Source organism: Lepisosteus platostomus, chromosome 3 (assembly GCF_059453375.1).
Source record: "Lepisosteus platostomus isolate fLepPlt1 chromosome 3, fLepPlt1.hap1, whole genome shotgun sequence".
Taxonomy (NCBI): Eukaryota; Metazoa; Chordata; class Actinopteri; order Semionotiformes; family Lepisosteidae; genus Lepisosteus; species Lepisosteus platostomus.
The window spans coordinates 31,264,612-31,285,328 of record NC_142613.1 but is presented as its reverse complement, the minus strand read 5'-3'; the positions used below and the strand labels follow the sequence as shown (position 1 = coordinate 31,285,328).

General features: G+C 35.4%; 1 protein-coding gene across 15 annotated transcripts in view; it reads left to right on the top strand.

Annotated features, from left to right (window-relative positions):
* otofa (otoferlin a) overlaps positions 1–20,717 on the top strand; it is a 176,170-nt gene that overhangs the window by 87,238 nt on the left and 68,215 nt on the right. The window contains exons 6-7 of one of the 15 annotated variants that reach the window (XM_088625217.1): positions 17,388–17,435; positions 20,104–20,157. The exons of the other annotated variants lie outside the window; for them this stretch is intronic. Coding sequence (XP_088481343.1) covers positions 17,388–17,435; positions 20,104–20,157 — 102 coding nt within the window. The remainder of the gene's footprint in view (positions 1–17,387; positions 17,436–20,103; positions 20,158–20,717) is intronic. 15 annotated transcript variants of the gene reach the window in all.

Here is a 20,717-nt window from a genome sequence, read left to right as displayed (position 1 = left end):
ACAAAACATGAAGGGACCCCTTAAATCCTATACACATAAAATGAAATTGACTAGTGAATACTATAAAGTCACAACACGATATAAATATATTTAATCTGTACTTTCATCTAAAATTAATTTACACAACATGCTAAGAAGTACTGTTGCTGATTATTCAACAGCAGTGCAACTGCAGGCTTTTTTTGTTTTTGTGAGGAGATCAAAACACTTTTTAAAGCAAATTCACCTTCAAGGGTTTGTGACCATAATTATAATCTGTTCACCGGTCAGATTAGCAGTAAAACAGTTTTAATAGCATTTGTTCTGAATACTCATCTCACAAATAATTTATTTCAATGCATCTAAAAGAGCATACTATTTTACTAGGGTATGGTTAAAATGTATGCAGTTCCCCAAAGTTTGATAATGTGTGAATTACACAGTGCCTTTAGGGAATCTTTGACAGATAAAAATAGGCAATTACTGCAGTGAATACATGTCCACACAATACTAATAAACAGACCATTGCATGGAAAGGATTTTTTTTATTTTCTTCGCACTAACCTGTATAATTCTGCTTGACAACTCTACCCATTTTAATTAGGTTCTGCTGACATTTCCAACACCACCATTTCAGGGTAATGACACAGAATTGCGCACTATGTACATTAAGAGCCAATTTCTGAGTTGGCTGCTGTTGTACTGCACAAGAGCACCCCACTTATCTCTCAGCAAATCTATATTAACATCGGACCTCTCATGTTCATTGTGAGAAACCAGAATCAGTTGTCAATTCTGTAATAATGTGGTTGGCTGTGTAATCGCTTCTTCCATCCTCTGTCACACGGATAACTGTAGTATGTCGATTTTCTAGGTTTTATGTCTATTCTATATTATCAACTTAAACATTTTCAGTACATCTTATTAATTTTATCTGTCATTCATCTCTGCTTATTTGCAAAGATTTTTCTTCATGCTGTGTGATTTTTCTTCATGCTGTGCTCATTTGCCTTGCTATATCAATATAATATGACATGCTAGACTAATATTACAGGTTTCATAATAATTCTGGTGGTGTAAAAGCCATACATTATAAGTATATGATGTATGTGTTGAAGGAAAAATATACTACAGTATCCTGGCAACTCCCACTTGCTAGTTCTTTTTTGACATGCTGTAAAGTAGGTAACACTTATTATTTGACTTGTCCCAGGAATGAGGAAGCAGAAGAGTATTGTAACAGTGAGGAGGAAGGTGACAATAACAGCCTGAACTCAAGGTAGACATCATGGTAGTGAAAGTGTGGGCTGTGACACTTTGTGTGGAGTGCTCTATGGCTGGTGATTTCTAAGTACTTCTAATTAACACCTGTGTACAAAAAAAACAAAACAAAATCATATGGTTTTCATCTATAATTATTTTTAATTCATTTTTAGAGGATAGCAGTCTTCTCTTTCTTATGCTTTGTTTTTAAAGTACTGTATGAATTCATAGCCCCATATATGACATCGCTTGAGATGACATATAAATGGGCAGTTGTTCTCAAACTGAGGTATTGATTTTCTCTGTTTAAAATAAACCATATTAATCAAAAGCAAAATTGGGAACTTTGGGGTTTCTTGAAGAGCTTTAGGGGAATTTTGAGGCGAATAGTAGTGCTTATTCAGTAATCTTGTACAGGTCCAGCCATTTAGAATGCGTGGACATAATGTATTGAAATGCACTTCTTTAAGTAATCTGATACCAGCTTTGCATCTGTTTCAAGTGGATAGTTAACACCTTTCTCAGTCTGTCCAGTGGATGGGTGTTGGGGCTGAAGTTATTCTTTCTCTTCCTCAATTTCATATCTGATATGTCCCCAGTACTGATATGGGCTTAAGATATCGTGAATGTAAAGTGAATATTTAACATACTGTGATTATATAAAATTAATAAAAATGTTAGTATATTATAAATATTAATTTGGTTACATCATTAGAGAATTGTTTTATTTATTTAAGATTTTAATGATAAAAAATGTTAAACATAGTGTCCTTAAAATATTTGTATTTAAAAGGCCAGATTGAAAAAAAAAGTTTTTGAGTAGTTATTTAAATTAATTTGTCACATAGACTTTGCCAGGAAGTAGTCCTGTGGGGTTCTTGGGAATTGGAGTTCCTAAACTAAAGCTGCATTTGAGACTATTGGGGATGTGTGTTGAAGACGGAGAGTGAAAATGAAAACCTACTTCCATTTTCCCTCCTCCCTTCTGCAAGGACACAATGCACCACCAAGGCACGAAACACTCCCTACAGTGCTACATCAGAAAACATTTACAACAATAATGGCAGCTTTATATAGTTAGAACAAACACCAAAACTTCCCTTTAGTTGCATAATTTGATATTAATATTCCATATTAAGAGGATTTATACATGCACAGTAGAGAAACATTAAATGAAGCAATCATTCCACTAACATCTTACACCAACAGTATGCATTGTCTTTGGCCAGTGAATCACACAAAACACTGTGCAGCGGAACCATGGTATTGCCGTGGTAATAAGAATTGACACGGATTCTAAGTGGCTCCTCTATGCTTCCAAATCTGTTTTAAAAAATCTATGATCAATTACCCTATAGTTTTCATGTTAATGTTTTATTCCTGACATTAGCATTGTACTACATGATGGCTGATACTCTACTTGAAAATAAGGGTCCCCATTGAAAGTAACCCTCTTATGGCAGAAAAGTTTGAGAACACCTGTGTGCCTACTTCAGAATAGTGTGGGAAGAATGACAGCCCCAGTGAGTTAACACACCTGTATGCAGCTCAATCTACAGCCAGGATGCCTGCCATGTTGTCCAGCCTCTTCAGTGAGCCTAATTAGAAATTTCAGTTTATGTAGATGAGGGGTCATCCAAGGAGCCAAGATTTAGACCTTCCATATATAGTATGTACTGTATTACCATTTCATATTGCTTATGTGGAAAGCTCCCTTTCTGGGACATAATGGGGCTGTCCTACTTAGAAACACACTATTCTTATCTCATGACTGTCTAAAAGGGAAATAAACTACAAGATCAAGCATGTTGTTGTTGTTTTCTTAAGCATTGTGTTTTCAGGCCTGTTTTTTCACGTTTTGTTTTGGTTCTTGAAAGAAAGTTCTTAACATTTCCCGTCTAAAATAAAAATACTTGTTTGATTTTGCACATATATATATATGATTATATATTGATGAGCCTCACTCATATGGAAAAAAAATGATTGTTGTAACAGCTAATCATGATAACCATAAAACACGAGTCACAGAATGTAATTCTTTTCAGAGTTTAAAAGACAAATTTAAAGATGACTTTTACTTAAGAGTAAACATCTTAATCAATTGTCAAAGTTTTTATTTTTGCTCTGGAGTGGGTTTAAAATATTGTAATTTATGAGGTTTAATGCCAGATGATTAAAAACACTGCTTCCTCAATTACAGTTTTGAGCATTGAAAGCTCTAAATTGAAAAACAGTAGCAGCAGTGAGGTGGCACACTGAATCCTTTCAATGTGGCAATAGGTGGAGATCCATCTAGCTTGTATTAAACAGCTCTGAGATAATATGGTTTAAGTGTTTTCTCAATTGCCTATTAACACTTGAGGTTATAATTATTGAAATAAATCATGTCCCATTATTATTACAAATTACACTGCAGTGGCTTGCAGTAATAATATGGAAAGTGATCTGTATTGTGATGAAGGAGTTACCCTTTGTAAATGGATTTTGAAGTTATCACATTAAAGAGGCATACAGATCCTGCCGATTTATTTGTGTGAAGCAAAATGAATGTTGGAAAGATTATGTGCAGAAATGTAGGGAAGTGATTAACCACAGCAAGGTTATCAAAAACAAATGTACTTGTAATGGGGGTTTCATGTTTTTAGATTTCATTTTTTTTTCTCAGGGTGAAACAGTGGTGCAGTTTTTAGCATTGCTGCCTCATAGCGCTGGGGCCCTGGGTTCAATTCCTGGGGTGTTATCTGTGTGAAGTTAGTATGTTCTCCCTGTGTTTGTGTGAGATTCCTCCTGATGCAGAGAAAATTGGCCATGGTGTGTGTCTGTGTGTATCCTGCGATGGACTGGTGTCTTGTCCAGGGTGTATCCCAACCTTGTTTGCCAGGATAGGCTCCAGCTCCATCACAACTCTTTGGATGAAGTGGTTTGAAAATGGATTGGTGGATGGATTATTTTTAGCATGCAATTGTTTATTTTTCAACTCTTGTTAAGAGGATGTGTTAAGCAGGTGTGACTTTTGGAAATGGTTTATAAATAATATCCTATCAGTCAACCATTTGCACACCATCAAACCATCTTGCCACCCATAACCTCTTTTTTGAAATTCACATTCTCAAAGGAGTCAGCGCTGAAATAAAAGGCGGGGTTTTTATGTTTCTTTACAGTGCCAGTTGAGATACACTGGCAGCAATTGAGAATATCATTTTGCAAAATTGTGCCTTTGGTTTAATCTTAGATACTACACTGCTGTGCAAAGAATGAATATGAAAAAAATGGCAATCAGAAATTTAAGCCAATGAAGAAGGACCAGGACCTTTTATTGTGATGTTTGCTGTGAATTGAACTGATTCAGAACATCAAGAGTGCCTATTCTATACATTGTGTAGTAGAATTATGGTACATACTGCATATAACTTGAAGATAATTCAACTTGATGATCTTTTTATTTCTAAGCAGGATCTGAAACACTTTCAAAATGGCAATTAAATATAACTTACAAAATATTAATATAGTTGTATAAATATGTACCTTCCCTTGTACAATTCTTATATTGCTGTTATCCTAAATGAATTTTAAGTGTTTTAACAACAGAAATGTGGAGAATGCTTTTCGAGTAGTATCCTAGTTAAGGATATTTTGCTTTCTACAAAAGTACAGTACGCTGATTTTATCCGAGTGTCAAGAGATGTTAGAATGAGTTTAGAAGAGGCACTAGAGAAAACTGATGCTAAGTGTACTGCAATTCTCTATCTACTAGGTGAGGACTACCTTGGGATAATGCTAAAAATGCACGTGGTGGCTTTTTCCAATGCATAGTAATAACTTTGTCAAAGGCAAAATTAACCACTTTGAATATAAAGCATACAGTGTATAAAATTGGTGTCATACAGTATATCCAGTTTTGTTTAAAAAGTTTAAAAAGTGATCCTTATAGTTACAAGGTCTTATGGTAAGGATTTTTTTTTTAATTTAACAAGACCTCAGTGGTATATAATTTTTAAAAGTCATCAATTACATTGTTATATTTAATTTTTTTATTTAATATAAATGAAAAAATGCATCTTAAAAGCAGGTTCTCCCAACTTCTTATTAAATGGAATATTACTTCCACAATCAATGTTTCAATTTGTAATGTAACATCAAAAATAATATATAAACAGAACAATTTCCATTCTTTCATTTCTTGAGTTATACAATTAATGCTGCTAAGGAATGTTTATGGTGTGTGAATTAGAGGTGATCCTAGTCAGTTTGTTTTCCTGCTGCTATGTTTTTGATTGGGATATTTTAGGCATATACAGTAAATAGACTTACTTCAGATTTTATATACTTTATAGACTTACTTCAGATTTTTTAGTAATAGGTATACAGTATGTGCGTCTGTAATAGTACACAGATATCTAAACCGCAGATTTCAGATTCAAAAGATATGAGTAATAATAAAACATCTATTTATGTTCTCCATGAGTTTGTAATCAGCAGGTCTTGTAATGTGATGTGCCTCTACAGCTACACATGTTCCAAGGACAACAGACAACACATAAATGAAAAACAGATGATCTGTCATGATCCTTCTTGTACTACAGACCTTGCAGAGCTCTCCACCAGAGAACAGAGATTGTCTTCTCCAACAAAATATGTTACCTTATATAACTTATACTTTTAATAATAATAATAATTGCTTACACTTATATAGCACTTTTTCTGGACACTCCACTCCACTCCCCTCCACCATTACCAATGTGCAGCACCCACCTGGATGATGCGTCGGCAGCCGTAATGCACCAGAACACTCAGAGAGAGCAGAGTAATGAAGCCAGTTCATAGATGGGGATTATTAGGAAGCCATGATTGGTAAGAGCCAATGGGAAATTTGGCCAGGACGCCAGGGTTACACCTCTACTCTTTTCGAGAAACGCCGTGGGATTTTTAATGACCACATAGAGTCAGGACCTTGGTTTTACATCTCATCCGAAGGACGGCGCCTGTTTACAGTATAGTGTCCCCGTCACTATGCACTAACACCTCTTACAGCAGCAACCTTAGTTTTTCCCAGGAGGTCTCCCATCCAGGTACTGACCAGGCTCACACCTGCTTAGCTTCAGTGGGTTGCCAGTTGTGAGTTGCAGAGTGATATGGCTGCTGGCCATTTTTGTCTCTAAAAATGATACACAGTACTGTATGTTGGTTACTGAAATAAAATTTGCCAAAATAGCAGTCCACTGAAATGCAGTTGTGCTTCTAGTTTAATGTTTAGCTGTGCTGAACATTATCAACATCCCATAAACAAAACAGAAAATGTAGAATTGATTTCTGAAACAAAAAAGTCTGTTTCTGAAATAGCAAATGCATTTTTTCCGTAGCTTAACAACACACTCACTGTCAAAAACAGAAGAGCATGACCACTATTCGCAACTTACAAAATGCCTCATGTGAAAATAGCTTTACTCAATGTAATTCTAATATAGAAACAAAGAACAAGCGTAACACAGAGCAACATTTTTTTCAGCAGCCTCGTACCTTTTATAAATGGGAAAATCTAAGAGGGTGTCTGCACACAACAGTCTACGAAACCTTCAAGCATTTTCATTAAGTGCTCGAGAGCTGCCATGAAATGATTTCTGGGTCACTGACAGCCCCGTTTCTTTATCTGTGCCACTGCCCAATAATGTTAATTAGTAGGTTGTCATATATTAAATACATGGTTCATAAACAAAAAGAAAACCAGTTAAGATCAAATCTATCACTTTTTCAATACAGTTACTGTACAGCTTGATGTTTCTGCATATCACCAAGAAAGCTTTCAGTTCTTCCTAGCATGTTTTCAGCATGGCCTCGCAGTATATTAGGAGACACAGAAAGACTTTGGATTTACTCAAGCTGTATTTTAATTTTAATTCAATGTGCTTATTTATGTATTTTATTGCCCCAGTGCTGTGAATTTGACTAGTTTTCTAATGAAACTGACCACACGTCAGACCTCAGGTCAGCTTTTAAAAATGTTTTCAATTTAACCATTTTTCTTCTGATGCCCTGTCAATGCATACTGTACGATAAAATGTGTAATGTGCGGGAGAAAACAAGAAAAAATAAAATACGCTTTTTTTCTTAAAGGAGTGGTATAGTATTGTATTTTTGTATTTTTCCACTAATTGTGCAATGGAAAATTTATGTAAAAGTCCTCTTTTACCTCTTCACAAACATTGCCAGTGGTGCTATAATTATTGCATTAATAATAATTGCATCAATTATTATTAATAATTGCATCAATTATTATGAATACACAACTGGAATTAGTTAATGGAATATAAAAGTTTAAGCTACAACCAGTTTCCACATTTTACAGTCTATGGGGATCATGAGGATTGGGTTTAACTGATGGTGAGATAGAGGTTTGGATTATGTGGTGTGACACTGATTAATGTGGCCTATTTTCACCACACAGTTTGCAAGCCAAGTGGCGTGATATAGCAGTCTATCTGTCTACTTAATGCCAGAGTGGGAGAGAAGCTCACAGAAATCTGAATGCTGTGCTCTTCAGCTGACAGCTTAAATGGTAGGAACAAATATACAGGGAATGCACTGGAAAGCAATTATTTTGGGTGAATGCTACAGAAACGTTTTATTTCTTATACTGCTTTTATTCCTGGACCAATTCAGAACATAATTTGACATTGACTCTTACAACCATGGCTGAAGCTTTGCAACTCCTTTGCAAATACTAATACAGTATGTAGAACAGATCAGCAGGTCTTTGTCACGATCATAAACCCCTCCTCTTAAGGGCGCTCCAGCCCTTCCTTGTTTGTTATTCATCTCCCACACCTGCTCCCCGTTCCAACCCCTTTTCTGTTCCCCCTTAAAAGCCAGATTCTGATGCTATTCTGGGCTCTGCAATGGTGAGGCCGGGACCTGGCCCCGTTAAGGTTTTAGTTCCCGTTCCCGTTCCCGTTCCTGTTCCCGTGCCGGTTCCGACCCGGTTCTTGTTTTTAAATGTTTTTTGTCTTGGATGGACCGCCCGGTTTTGGACTTTTCCATAAGCTTGGATTCCCCCTTGGACTTTCTTCTGGATTGTTTGCCTCAGCCACACCTCCCCTGACCACCAGCATACCATGGACACGCCCACCTGTTTTCATTCCCGTCTCCTGAATGCCTTTTTTCCCCGTGTTTCTTCCCACTACCCCGGATTGTGTCGTCTGCATAGGTTCCGGAAAGAACTCTCCCTGACAGTCTTTTTTTCCCCAATCAGAGGCTCTGAAAACAGCGTGTTGCCCATTGCGCTGTGTCAGAGGGGGAGGCAGCACTGAGAGAGGGAGGGAGCGCGGAGCTCAGTATTGCACAATGGCCGTAAAGCACCAATTGCGTCTGCATTCATAACTTAGAGTTTAAAAATTAAACAACGTAGATCATTTTCTTTGACTTCTAAGTCCCTTGATTATCATTAAGCACATGTGTCTCACCACTTAGACTACTTTTTGATACCATTGTTAGACAAAGCAGAAACATATTGTACTTTCTAATGACATTTCAGGTGGAAAGATTACAGATTTTAATCGTCTTTAATTTTGTTATACATTTTAGAAAAGGTTCATCTGTACATTAAAGGGTGATAAATATTTATTCAATCAAATCATACTGTAGGTAAGACATGATTTACTGTATATAATATTCATATTAACTGTTCATTTTACATAAAGCTAAAATAAAACATAATGAAAAGGTAAACAAAATAAATGTCAATAGAAAATCTGTATAACAAGTTTATTAATACTTTACTAAATTAGAAAGGTACAGTAACTATAGGGCATTATACAGTAGTAAGGGTAAGTCTGTGGACAGGCTGAACACGGTTTTTGTTAGGTGGGCATCATTCAGCCAGGTTATCCTCAGTGTGCTGCTAGACAAGGTCATTCTCGAGCATGTTTGATGCTGAAGAACTGTTGGTGAGAGCTGTGTCACTCTTCCCATTGGTACCTGTAGGCTCTGTGTTTCTCACAGTATGCATAACACATTTTGTAACTATCAACAGTTGCCACATCCTTTCAAATTAACCTGTGTTGTGCATTAAAAAACAACTTTAGCACACTTAAATTCCTATAAAGGCACACTCATTGACAATAAAAGTTCCATTCGCTTTCAGAGCGTTTAAAGTTAAAACCAAAATTTACAATACATTATTAAATTTAGTGGGAGTCTCTGCAGCAAAGCTAACAGAGGAGTAATGCAACTCCTTTATCTTATACATTTTAACAGCTGCCTTGTTGACAGATTGTGTGAATGAAAGCATTGGCACCAGGAATCAACAGCTTAAATTTGTTTTTTACACATTTAGCAATGAAAGGAATATACCCGTGTAACTCTCATCCTCATGAGGTAGAGGTTTCTGTTTAGCCCTACTAACTGTAAAGACTACAATGAAAATGGTGAACATTGTTTTTTATTTTCTTGGTATTGGAGTAACTTAAAAAAGCATTTTTGATCAAAGTGTTTGAAACTTGCTAAATTAAACAAAGTAATTTTGATGTCGTATAATTTCATTAAACACTAATAATAGAAGCATAATGTTTTGTTTATGGATGCCCTACATTTATTAAAGTATTAAAGTTTACACACAGAAGTATTCACATGTTTTATTCTCTTGATATGAAAAACTAAATTCAGGTACATGACATTTTTCATTTTACAGGTCACTTAGCAGTAGATATAATTTGTCCATTGTGGGCACATTTCTCACAGTTAGTGGGATATTTCGTAATTGATTTGCTGAACTGACACAGAAATAAATCGTATTTATGTCCAAGTTTGACAGTATCAGATAGTGAATGGATGCTAACAAAAATCTCACATTCAATAAAATGTAGTACCAACTACATCAAGATTAGTTTATTTCAACAACTTCGTCAACAGAAATGTTCATTTAGGGTTCTGTCCACAGAAGGTTATAACATACAGTATATTGCACAACCTGTAATTTGTCTTTTGTCTGTAACTGAATTTTCATATGGTCTTTGTCAAAGAAGGGACAGAAAGTCACAAAGGTTTTAATGATGTTATTTGCAATCTGACAGAAGCATTTGGAAAAACGAATCAACACTTATTTTTCAATAAATGTGTGGTGAATTTGGTGGGGGGTGTTAGTACCATCAGCAAGCCACCTGACATCAATATTTCACAAAACTGCTGATTGCATGAAAGCATGAAAATGCAAGAACTGCTAAAACATTGCCCTAGTTTTTCCATTGTGACTAGTGAGTTCACAAATTGTCAAGATTTATATGCTTTACCCATTTTATCTTACACGAGCTATCAAAATAAGGAAAGTCAGTGTTGCTTAAAATCCTTAATTTTGACAAGACAGATAATTAAACAAGGATTTCAACCCTTTTTGATGTCCTTCAAAGTCTGTCACACACATCCTGTAAATTTGACATGTACATACAGGATATTGACTTTAGTGAATAATAACTGGGCATATAACTTCCCAGAAACAAACAAATGCAGTACCTGATAAAGGGAAATAAAATATTATATATTGTCCAATCAGAAAACATTTTTTACGACATTACATTCAGGAATAGGAATCCTCTAACCTTCATTTACAAGAAAGGCTGAAGGTAAAAGATACCTGCTGTTTCTATTTCTTCACTGAAATAAGATATACAGAAAGCAAATTTTAACAATTTAGTGCCATTTCATGACAACAGACTGGATTAACCAACTGCCAATGCTATAATTTAAAACTCAAATATACAGATGCAGCCATTCAAAATGGGTGAGGTATTTCGCGGCATACCCCGGTGGGCGTGTCACAGTATCACGCGGTATCACGCATTTCACGTGTGTCACGTGACTAACTATCCGGCGTCGCCTTGTAAAACCGCCAGGGGGAGCTTAACCTCTCATGTACAGCATTTGAGCCTTTAATTTTGAACTGTGTATTACAGCATGTTAATCATCAGTCATTAAAATGTTGGTATATATTATGAAAGCAAGATTGCTCAGTTGGACAGAAGTACACAACCTACCTTTATCAGAAATATTTATGCATCAAAGCCTTTACTGAAGATATTACTAATAGTATTAATAATGGATGACTTTGGACAAGCTGTATACTCAAAGTATAATTTCTTTAGCACATTTGTACAAGCACTTGGAATCTGTCCAAGCCATACTTTGTCAGGCATTTTGTTTTACTTCAACGGGGCATAAAAACTTCCTTGCTTTTAACAGGGCGTTTCATAATTTCTAGCTACGAAAATGATTTAAAATGCGACACCTATCATTCAACTAGAGCTTAAAATATCACAAGGAAAAATACACACCGGTATTCCATTTCTCCCTAAACATTGTAAGCTTCGAAGTCTTTAACTAACGTGATACCGGAGTCAACAAGCATACTTTTAGAATTTGATTAAAAGGGAATATAATATGGAATCGCGTATCTAAAGAATTTAATAACGGTATGATTATATCCGTGTACTGCGGCAGGACTGTGTAAGGCTGTTTCGCCTACCTGAACATGCGAGCTGTCTTGTAGCCTACTGGTCTAGGTGCGTGACTTCCAACTGGTAGGTTGTGTGTTCGAATCCAGCTGGTGCTGGACTTTTATTTTAACAAACATTTCTTCGAAAAAATAGGTAAGCGATATTATGGACAATCAATTGACTTTTATATTTCAAAATATCGCAACATGATCGATATTTGCGATATTTTGAATATATCTTCCCTTCTGACAGTGGTTCCTGCTTCTATTGTGTGTGTGTGTGCAACAGTAAATTTTTATAGAGAAATGGAGGCGGGACAGTATGCGTTACAATATAAACATTTATATTGATTTAAATCGTGTTCTGATTTAAATCGCAAACGCGTGTTTAATTATGTGTTTTTTAATCATGATCAGGCTAATGCATTTCTACATTTTCTGTATGAACCAGCTTAGAGGTTCATACAGAAAGACAGCTTGTGTTTAAATTGAGTGTAAGGTAATTTATGCTTCTAAAGTCATGGTCAGTATTGTTGTACTGTGCTGTACTGTGTCACATTATTTTATAGCGTTTTTATTGCGTTATTAAATCCGGTGGCGCTGTGTTAGTTTCCTGACTCACATTATTTAAACTGCGACACTGATCATTCATCTCTAAATAAACTTTATTTTATATAGCATTTTAAGCGAATAGGTAATTAGATTGCTCATAAACCTAATCACTTTTTCTTCATAAACACAGCGTGATTGCTCTCTGAAAATGCTTTTCCTTTATTTTTAAAGTAGGCTCAGATTTCAACTATAGATCGTATTATTATAAACTTTCTTGGAAAAATGTATTTTATGTAAACCATGTTTGCTATTAATTCATTTAGGGCTAAAATACGTTCATTGTCTTCTAATCGAGTCGAGTTGACATTGGAAGCCTGCCACACCCGGACCGTTAACGCATTAGCACGTCAAAGCCCATTGAGCCAGTATTGGCTTTAGTATCCCCCCCTTCTCCCCTCAATTCAATTCAATTCAAGGTGTTTTATTTACATGACAGATGGGTACAAGCAGTGTTGGGTACTGTATGTATATTGTAACGCTTACGGCAGACAGGCACTGTGTAGGAGCCGACGCACCAGAGCAGCGCCTGCAATTTTTATATTTATAACTTAGTTTTTAAAATTAGTCAAGCAATACGAAGCATCTCCTTTTACTTAGTGCCTGAGCATACTGCAACGCGTGTGAAGCCCATAAACGATATTAATTTTGGAACTTAAACATACAGTATATGGCTGGTCTCGGTACTTTAAAGAAAACATACACACCAGTATTCCATTTCTCCCTAAACATTTTAAGCATCGAAGTCTTTAACTAACGCGATACCGGAGTCAACAAGCATACTTTTAGAATTTGATTAAAAGGGAATATAATATGGAATCGCGTATCTACAGAATTTAAAGACCAGACAATCGCAAACTCGTTTTCAATAAAATTATTTTATTCATTCAGCAGTTTGTGAGAGGGACATCCAGCAGGGAGAGACACACACACCGGTTTTCATTGACAACATTGTTTTTTTTTCAATTCCTCTTGTCTAACAGGAATGTTTTGTTTGTGGACAGACTGTTAGACAAGAGGAAAAGACTGCCTCCTCCTACGAAGCATTTCGTTGATCCGATCACGAATTATTTTCCAGTCGTACGCAGCAAGGGTTGAGAATCTCCGATTCACCATCGTACTAATGGTTTCCCGGAGATTGGGTTAAAAAAAAACAAAAAACATACTAACAACTGTGCCATCCTACTCCTTAGTTAATACATTTTATTATTCATAAACAGTTAACATTGTTAGCAAAATATTTTGAATTATATTTAACCCTATTTTTTCTTTAGTTTTGTATTTAACTTATTATATGATAGTCAGACTTAATGTATATTTGAACAATGAAAATATATTTTTACAAGATTTTACATTAAGCACTTAAAATTAATATGGTTAATAATAGTAAACTGTAACATGCTGTAACAAGATCGGTTACAAGAAGAAAATGCTTTCAGAGAAAATGTTTCAACCAAACTTATTCCCACACACCCCGCCCCCACTACCATTAGAATATACACAAACATTTTAGCGTTTCATTCTGAGCAGAAGACCCTCACACCTGAAGAGTGCTGGCTGTGACGAATTAAACCGGTTTTACAGGTTTCAATCACAGACCATGTGACATGGGACTCAGTAAACTACAGTAACACCGTATTTGATAACGCTTTAAAAACGCTATAAAATAATGTGACTTGGCACAGAACAAGTTTACAACACAGTACAAAGATAAATGCTGACCATGACTTTAGAAGCATAAATTGCCTTACACTCAATTTAAACACAAGCTGTCTTTAGCCCTCTAAGCTGGTTCATACAGAAATGTAGAGATCTAGGCTCAGAACACACAGCTTCATTAGCGAATACATATGCAGGACAACTAGAGAAGACGTTTTACAGAGGGTGGATTTTTAGAAACATCCCATCAGACATCCCATCATATTCACAACGTGAAATCTAGAAAATAATATTACGTAACCAAAATCCGCAATATGGAAACAGAACCTGTGTAATTGTTGATAGATGATGTACTCGTAACATTTTTTCAAGACGAACTACATTTAAAAAATGACTTGTATGTACTTGATATCTCTAATCAATCCACGGGTCCCAGCACAAAACGAAAGTAAAACGCATACCGTTTCTCGCTTCTTATTGCTCAAAAGTAATTTGACCGTATGAAATGCATAATATAAACCTAGAAACATATACGTGAGCAGTACTTAAGCACTGTAGTATCGGTGTTAAGACATACCTCTCAAATACTGTAAATCAAGTTAAAAATATCTCAAGACCGATTCTGGTCGTAATGAAACCATGCAAGGGAGTTTTTATGTCCGTTGCAGTTCTTTTGCAACATGAATATAATTATATCGTTATTAATTTCTTGAGATACGCGATTCCATATTATATTCCCTTTTAATCAAATTCTAAAAGTATGCTTGTTGACTCCGGTATCACGTTAGTTAAAGACTTCGAAGCTTACAATGTTTAGGGAGAAATGGAATACCGGTGTGTATTTTTTTCTTTAAAGTACCGAGACCAGCCATATACTGTATGTTTATGTTAAGATTTCCCTTCAGTGGTAAAATTAGATATGAATATTCAATACTTAAACGGGCACAGTTAAGACATTAAATATACATGTACATATTGTATACAGTACAGTTTGCATACGGTAATATGTTTATGTTACGCGATTAAAAAAGAAATAAATAAAACTGGAAGGTCCAGCACCACCATTATGTTTATATGGTTGTTTTTGTTGGTTGGTTGTTATTATGGTTATTAATAATTCGATCTATAGTTGTAATCTGAGCCTAAATAAAAAGAAAAAGCAAGTGATTAGGTTTATGAGCAATCTAATTACTTATTCGTTTAAAACGCTATATAAAATAAAGTTTATTATTAATTTGCTGGACAGAGCGGTGAACATTATTATGCATAAGACAAAGATAACGATCCTGATCAGTTTAGAAATCTGTGTACGCTGTAAGGTTTTTACTTCTTAAACTTTTAAAATACACGTTTAGAATTGAAAGAAATTCTCTTCCTGGTATAGCAAACCAGCACGTCTTTTTTCTCCAATCAGAGGGGTGTCAGATGGTGTCAGCCAATCACCATTCTGCGTTGGGTAGCAACGGGTGACTGTTCTCAGGCGGAAGATGTAAACAGCTTAATGTTCGTGTTAAATATTTTTTTTTAATTAAAATTCATTCTATACAGCAATCGCATATTTGGGTACCGTTTCATAAAACTTTCATGCTTAAAATGTTTAGGGAGAAATGGAAGACTGGTGTGTATTTTTTCTTTAAACTACCAAGACCAGCCATACACAGTACAGTTTACATACATACAGTAATGTTTTAAATTAATATCGTTTATGACCTTCAGATGCGTTATGCTCCTCTTCTTTTTATGCTCAGCTACTAAAATTTCCCTTTAGTGGTAAAATCCATATAAATATTCAAAACTAAGCGGATTAAAATGTGCACAGTAAAGACATTAAATGATTCAATCTTTGCACTACCAACCAATGCACCACGAGTGCCCCTGTCGGTCATTTTGGCCAGCCAATCACTTGCCCTGCGGTATGCTCCGGTGCCCCGCGGTGGCTTGTGGGTAGGTTACCGTACCGCGGGTTTTTACCGCGCATTTTGAATGGCTGCATCTGTAACGTGCAAATAACTTTTCTTATTCAAGATATAAGTAAAATCATGTTTAGAGTTCTTTAAAACTATGAATATAATGAAAGATCTATAACATCCATTAATGTTACTCAATAGGTTAATAAAATGACTCATAGAAATACTTGTCTGACTGAAAGAAATACAAATACCCACAAATGTCTGTTAGCTATCCTGTCACCTGTAGATTCTTATAAGGATGAAAAAGTATGTAGATATGAACAGGACAATTAATTTATCTACTTTAGAAGCAAGAGACCTAATTAAAATGATTAAAATAATACAATGGAATGATCATTAGGTGAAGATGCAAGGCTGTGTTGATGTCTTGACACTGACAGACTGAATTACAGATTAAAAACAGACTGTGAAAAATGCATAGCCCTACACATAAACCCTGTTTTTGACTTAGCTTTTTCAGGGAAGCAGGAAGAGTTTATTCCTGAGGTATACATGTAAATTAATGTAACTCCAATATTTAGGCCTTTGTAGTGAAGCACATTTCTCTTTAGTGCTGATAATGACTCCTTGCTGGAAGCAACAGCTTCACTTTCGATTACTGATCATTCTGTTGATGGAATCCCTTTTTAATCCCTTATTCAATCTTAACATTGCGAGCTTTATGATCCGTCAGAATGTAATCAGATACTTTTGATTAGGAAATTTAATAGGCAGAAGGTAAAAGCTATACACATAATATATATAGCTGTTGTATATAAGGAAATTGTATAATTCATTTTTTAACAATAATCTTACAACAAAAAGGCATTTTCATTTTTTAATGTGGTGTTCATAAAAGATTTTCACTGCAGTAATATGTGTTTTCAAGCGATGCAATAATGAAATAGAAACTGTAGATCCAGACTTTTAAACCTTTATTAAGGAGATTATATTAACTTTGAAGAATATATTTTTTTCTGTAGACTTTGTCTGTAGAGTGCTGTAGTTGTTCCCGGATTCAAGGTTATTACTAGTATTTTGCCCACCTTAAATAAATGAAATTATTTATGTATTTATGTATTCTTTGTCTTTGATAATTGAGAGACACTGGCTTTTACACAATTCTTACTTTTGCCCAACGTTAAACTTGTAAGGTTTTTTTTGCTTTCATTTCTTAAGAGAATATATAATCTTAGTTGACATGATCAGTACAATTTCTGAACCCTCAAACATTACATGCAAGTGCAAAATGTCTGTGTGCAGCTACAGGTATGTGTTTCCCACAGGTGTGTCTGTGATTTCCCCTGGTCTATATGCTGTAGATAATGTTCTTACAAATATTTGAACATTGTTGATGTATGTTTGGGATTTGTTCTCTGCTGTGCCTAAGTTAAAGTGTATTTTATGTCATATATTAAAGGGGCTAACTTTGCTGCTTCTGTTTAAAGCTACGGTCTTGAAGAAGGGCAGGAAGAGGAGGATAAGGGTGCTTTTGGGTAAATATTATGTGAACTCTGTAGTTTCTCTTTCAGCGGTCTTTCAGCGGTCTTTACTGAATCTGTATGTTCTTCAGCTCTTTCTTCTTTTCAAATGTACTTTCCCCTGGAGATACAAAATAAGAAAATGAAAATGGAATTTAAACATTCTACAGCACCTTATAATACACAATAGAGTTGCCATTTTTAATTTTATGCTTATTTTAATCTGTCATATTGGTGATCTTAAATAAAATATTGAAAACATTTCCATGTGGTTATAGTTAGGAAAGGTGAAATATCTTTTGCTGTTCTCTTTTCAATTAAGATAATCTGCCTTCATTCAACACACAAATGCAGAATATCACCTCAGCATTATGACATTTTCATAGGAACAGGTTGGATTTGAAGGTCAGAATGCACTGAAACATATATGTGATCTCAACCAAAATGATTGGCTAGTATGTATTTACAGTACATTGCGATGCAACGTGCATTTTTAAAAATGGAAAAAAAATACTTAATGTTCTGACAAATAAAAGCTGTAGCAAACAGATACTGTATTTGTTCACAGAAGAGGCGGGTTTTTAATTTTAGGAAAACAAAGCCTGCCTTGAGCCTAATGATAGTGGTAATAGCAGGCTAAACAACAGAGCGATACACCCAGAACTCTCTTTTGGAAAGTTTAGAAGAAACAGCATTAAGAATTAAAGAAAGTGTGGGATTCATCTCTACAATGATGGGACATGTATTGGCTGGCATGATATTCTACCACATCCTATCTGGTGATTTATTTATAAGCTGCTCTCTATCCCTCTCTCTGCCTCCATCTCCTTACTGTAGCTCGCACTCTTTCTCAGCTCCCTACTGTCTTTTCCCTTCTCTCTCAAATTCGAGAGAGTGTCTACTCTGTGCCTCAGTATCCAACATTGGGAACAGTCAGCTGAACATCCTGATAAGACCAACAATCTGGACATGAAAAGGGCTCCAGCTTTGCACCCTGAAACAATAGGCAGCCCCAAGGTGTCATAACGGGGACATGGCGTTAACTGACATGCTGTGAAAACAATTGCCTAGACACAGCAAAATAATAATTGGAAGAATAACCAGGAAGCAGAAGCTTGATCATTTGTCATAGTCTTGTTCCAGAGGATTGTCACTCTTATGATTCCATAATGGATCAAAGCTGGATACAACCTCTGAATGGTTCAATGCAGCCTGGACACCATGATCTGTTATCTTTTTCAGGAACAATATTTCAGAATAAAACAATGTCACGCAAAAGTATCACTTAAGGTCATTAATATCTGACTTGGACAGCCAGGGAACATTTATAATTCATGGTCTCTGCTGCAGTTGAAGAGCAAATACAATGCTGAACAATAGGATTTGTGTTCTAATCACCCCTACTGTCAAGTAGCCAATGACAGGGCTCTGATCACAGACTGACTCAACTGGATCACTTGGTCCCAGGTGATGCCATATGATAGCCAATTTAAATGAAACTTTAACTCCATTCACAGTAGCCCCAAGCAGACTGTAGCCTGGTGCCAATTAATTATTGATTGCTGTCTTTTTTATTTTAATTTGACCTTTTCTTCTTAAAGGGTTACCCCTTTATTCCGATATGTTGCTTCCCCCTCTCGGAGGCTTTGCTATTGATTAGAAATTTGTCACAGGTAGAAATATTGAGTTTTCGTAATGGATTGTAATTGCTCGCTACTATTCAAGTTCTGCTTGTTACAGTTTGAGATGAACCAAGGTAATGGGAAAAACTGAAGCGCTACAGTTTAAGGGTAAACTAACTTAATTTCGTTTTTGAACATGAGTGGTGATGACTTCATAACCGCTGATGGGTTCCCTTTGGCAAGAGGAGGAATGACATTTTCAATTCACTTCACAGATTTTGCTATGTGCTTTGTTATAACAAAATGTCTTGTCACATCTATTGCACCATGGTATTCCTTTTTATCATAGTCTGTCCAAAACACTCCAAAAACACCTCCTGGAGAGCAAGAAGAGTGGGGGTTTATAGAAATGGGAGGCAAGGTGCTTTTCAGCCCAAATACCTTTGATTTTCACAGGCCTTATAGTGTCAATCGAGGAATAATGCTTTCTATAATTTCCAAGAAAAAAAAATAATAATATATTTTAGATTTTACCAAATAATAAATTCACAGGTCTAATAGAGTAGGCTATATTTAAGTAGAAAGCAGCATTAAAGCAACTTTACTTAATGCAAATTGCAAGTTTTCTGTCAGGACTACTGATGGTGCTTCATTTTCTCTGAGGATCATAGCCCAGCAGTGACAAGTGTCAAAGATATTTAATTGTACAAGATCATCTAATATACAATCAGTGCAAAATGTGCATGTAACAGAAAATGAAAAAGCTAAACATATCAACTGACCTTTTTACTGAATTTTTAAATTAGACGTAAACGAATCTCCATTTTTTTAAATGTCCACAATTTCTCCATAATCTCCAATATTTTTTCCATTGTTGCCTCCTCTCATTTGTAACTGTTCTTATGCTCTTTCATCTGGCAGTCACTTTTTAGAATGATTTTATCATTACAAATACAGTATTTCTTTTTTTCATTGTATGATTAATAATGGGTATCTATTTTACATACTTTTGTTTTCATTGACAACAAAGTGAAAGCATATCCTTGCTTTATTTCATCCAGAAAAATGTCTGAGCTCAAGAACAAACTGAATGATGGATACCAGGCAGTAGCAAGGTACTGTCTCTGTGTGTTTAATGCCTTTCTGTAAGGCTAAACAAACCAAAATAAGTAATTAATGTTAAGAGTGCTGTGCAATGTGTGGGGCATGCCCTTCATGTTGAGATGAATATTCAACAGAAAAGCACTTAAGAAAGGGCAAGTACGGTAATGGTACTCTTACTGAGGTGCAAACTGTTCTAAAGCATTTGTGTTGCCCACATTCTATACAAATTCTCATTTGTGTGTTTCTGTAAAATGAGATTTTTAGTGAACTTTTTATGTACCCTGATTATTTGTCGAATAATATCTAACATATAGGACATATACTGTATATGTATCTTACACTAAGATGTTTGGAAACAAATGCACTTATACTTCTGTTTGAAAGCAAGTATGCTATGAATTGTAACCTGGAATGCCTGTATCATCTAATTTTCTGACAGAGTTTCTGACAGAGTTATGTCAGTTAATTAAGATTCCTAAGTTCCTTTTGCATGTTTGATAAGGACATCTTTGTGGTAGTAGAATAAAACCTGTATAAAGTTTTGCATAAAGATTTTTTTCTTAAACCTATG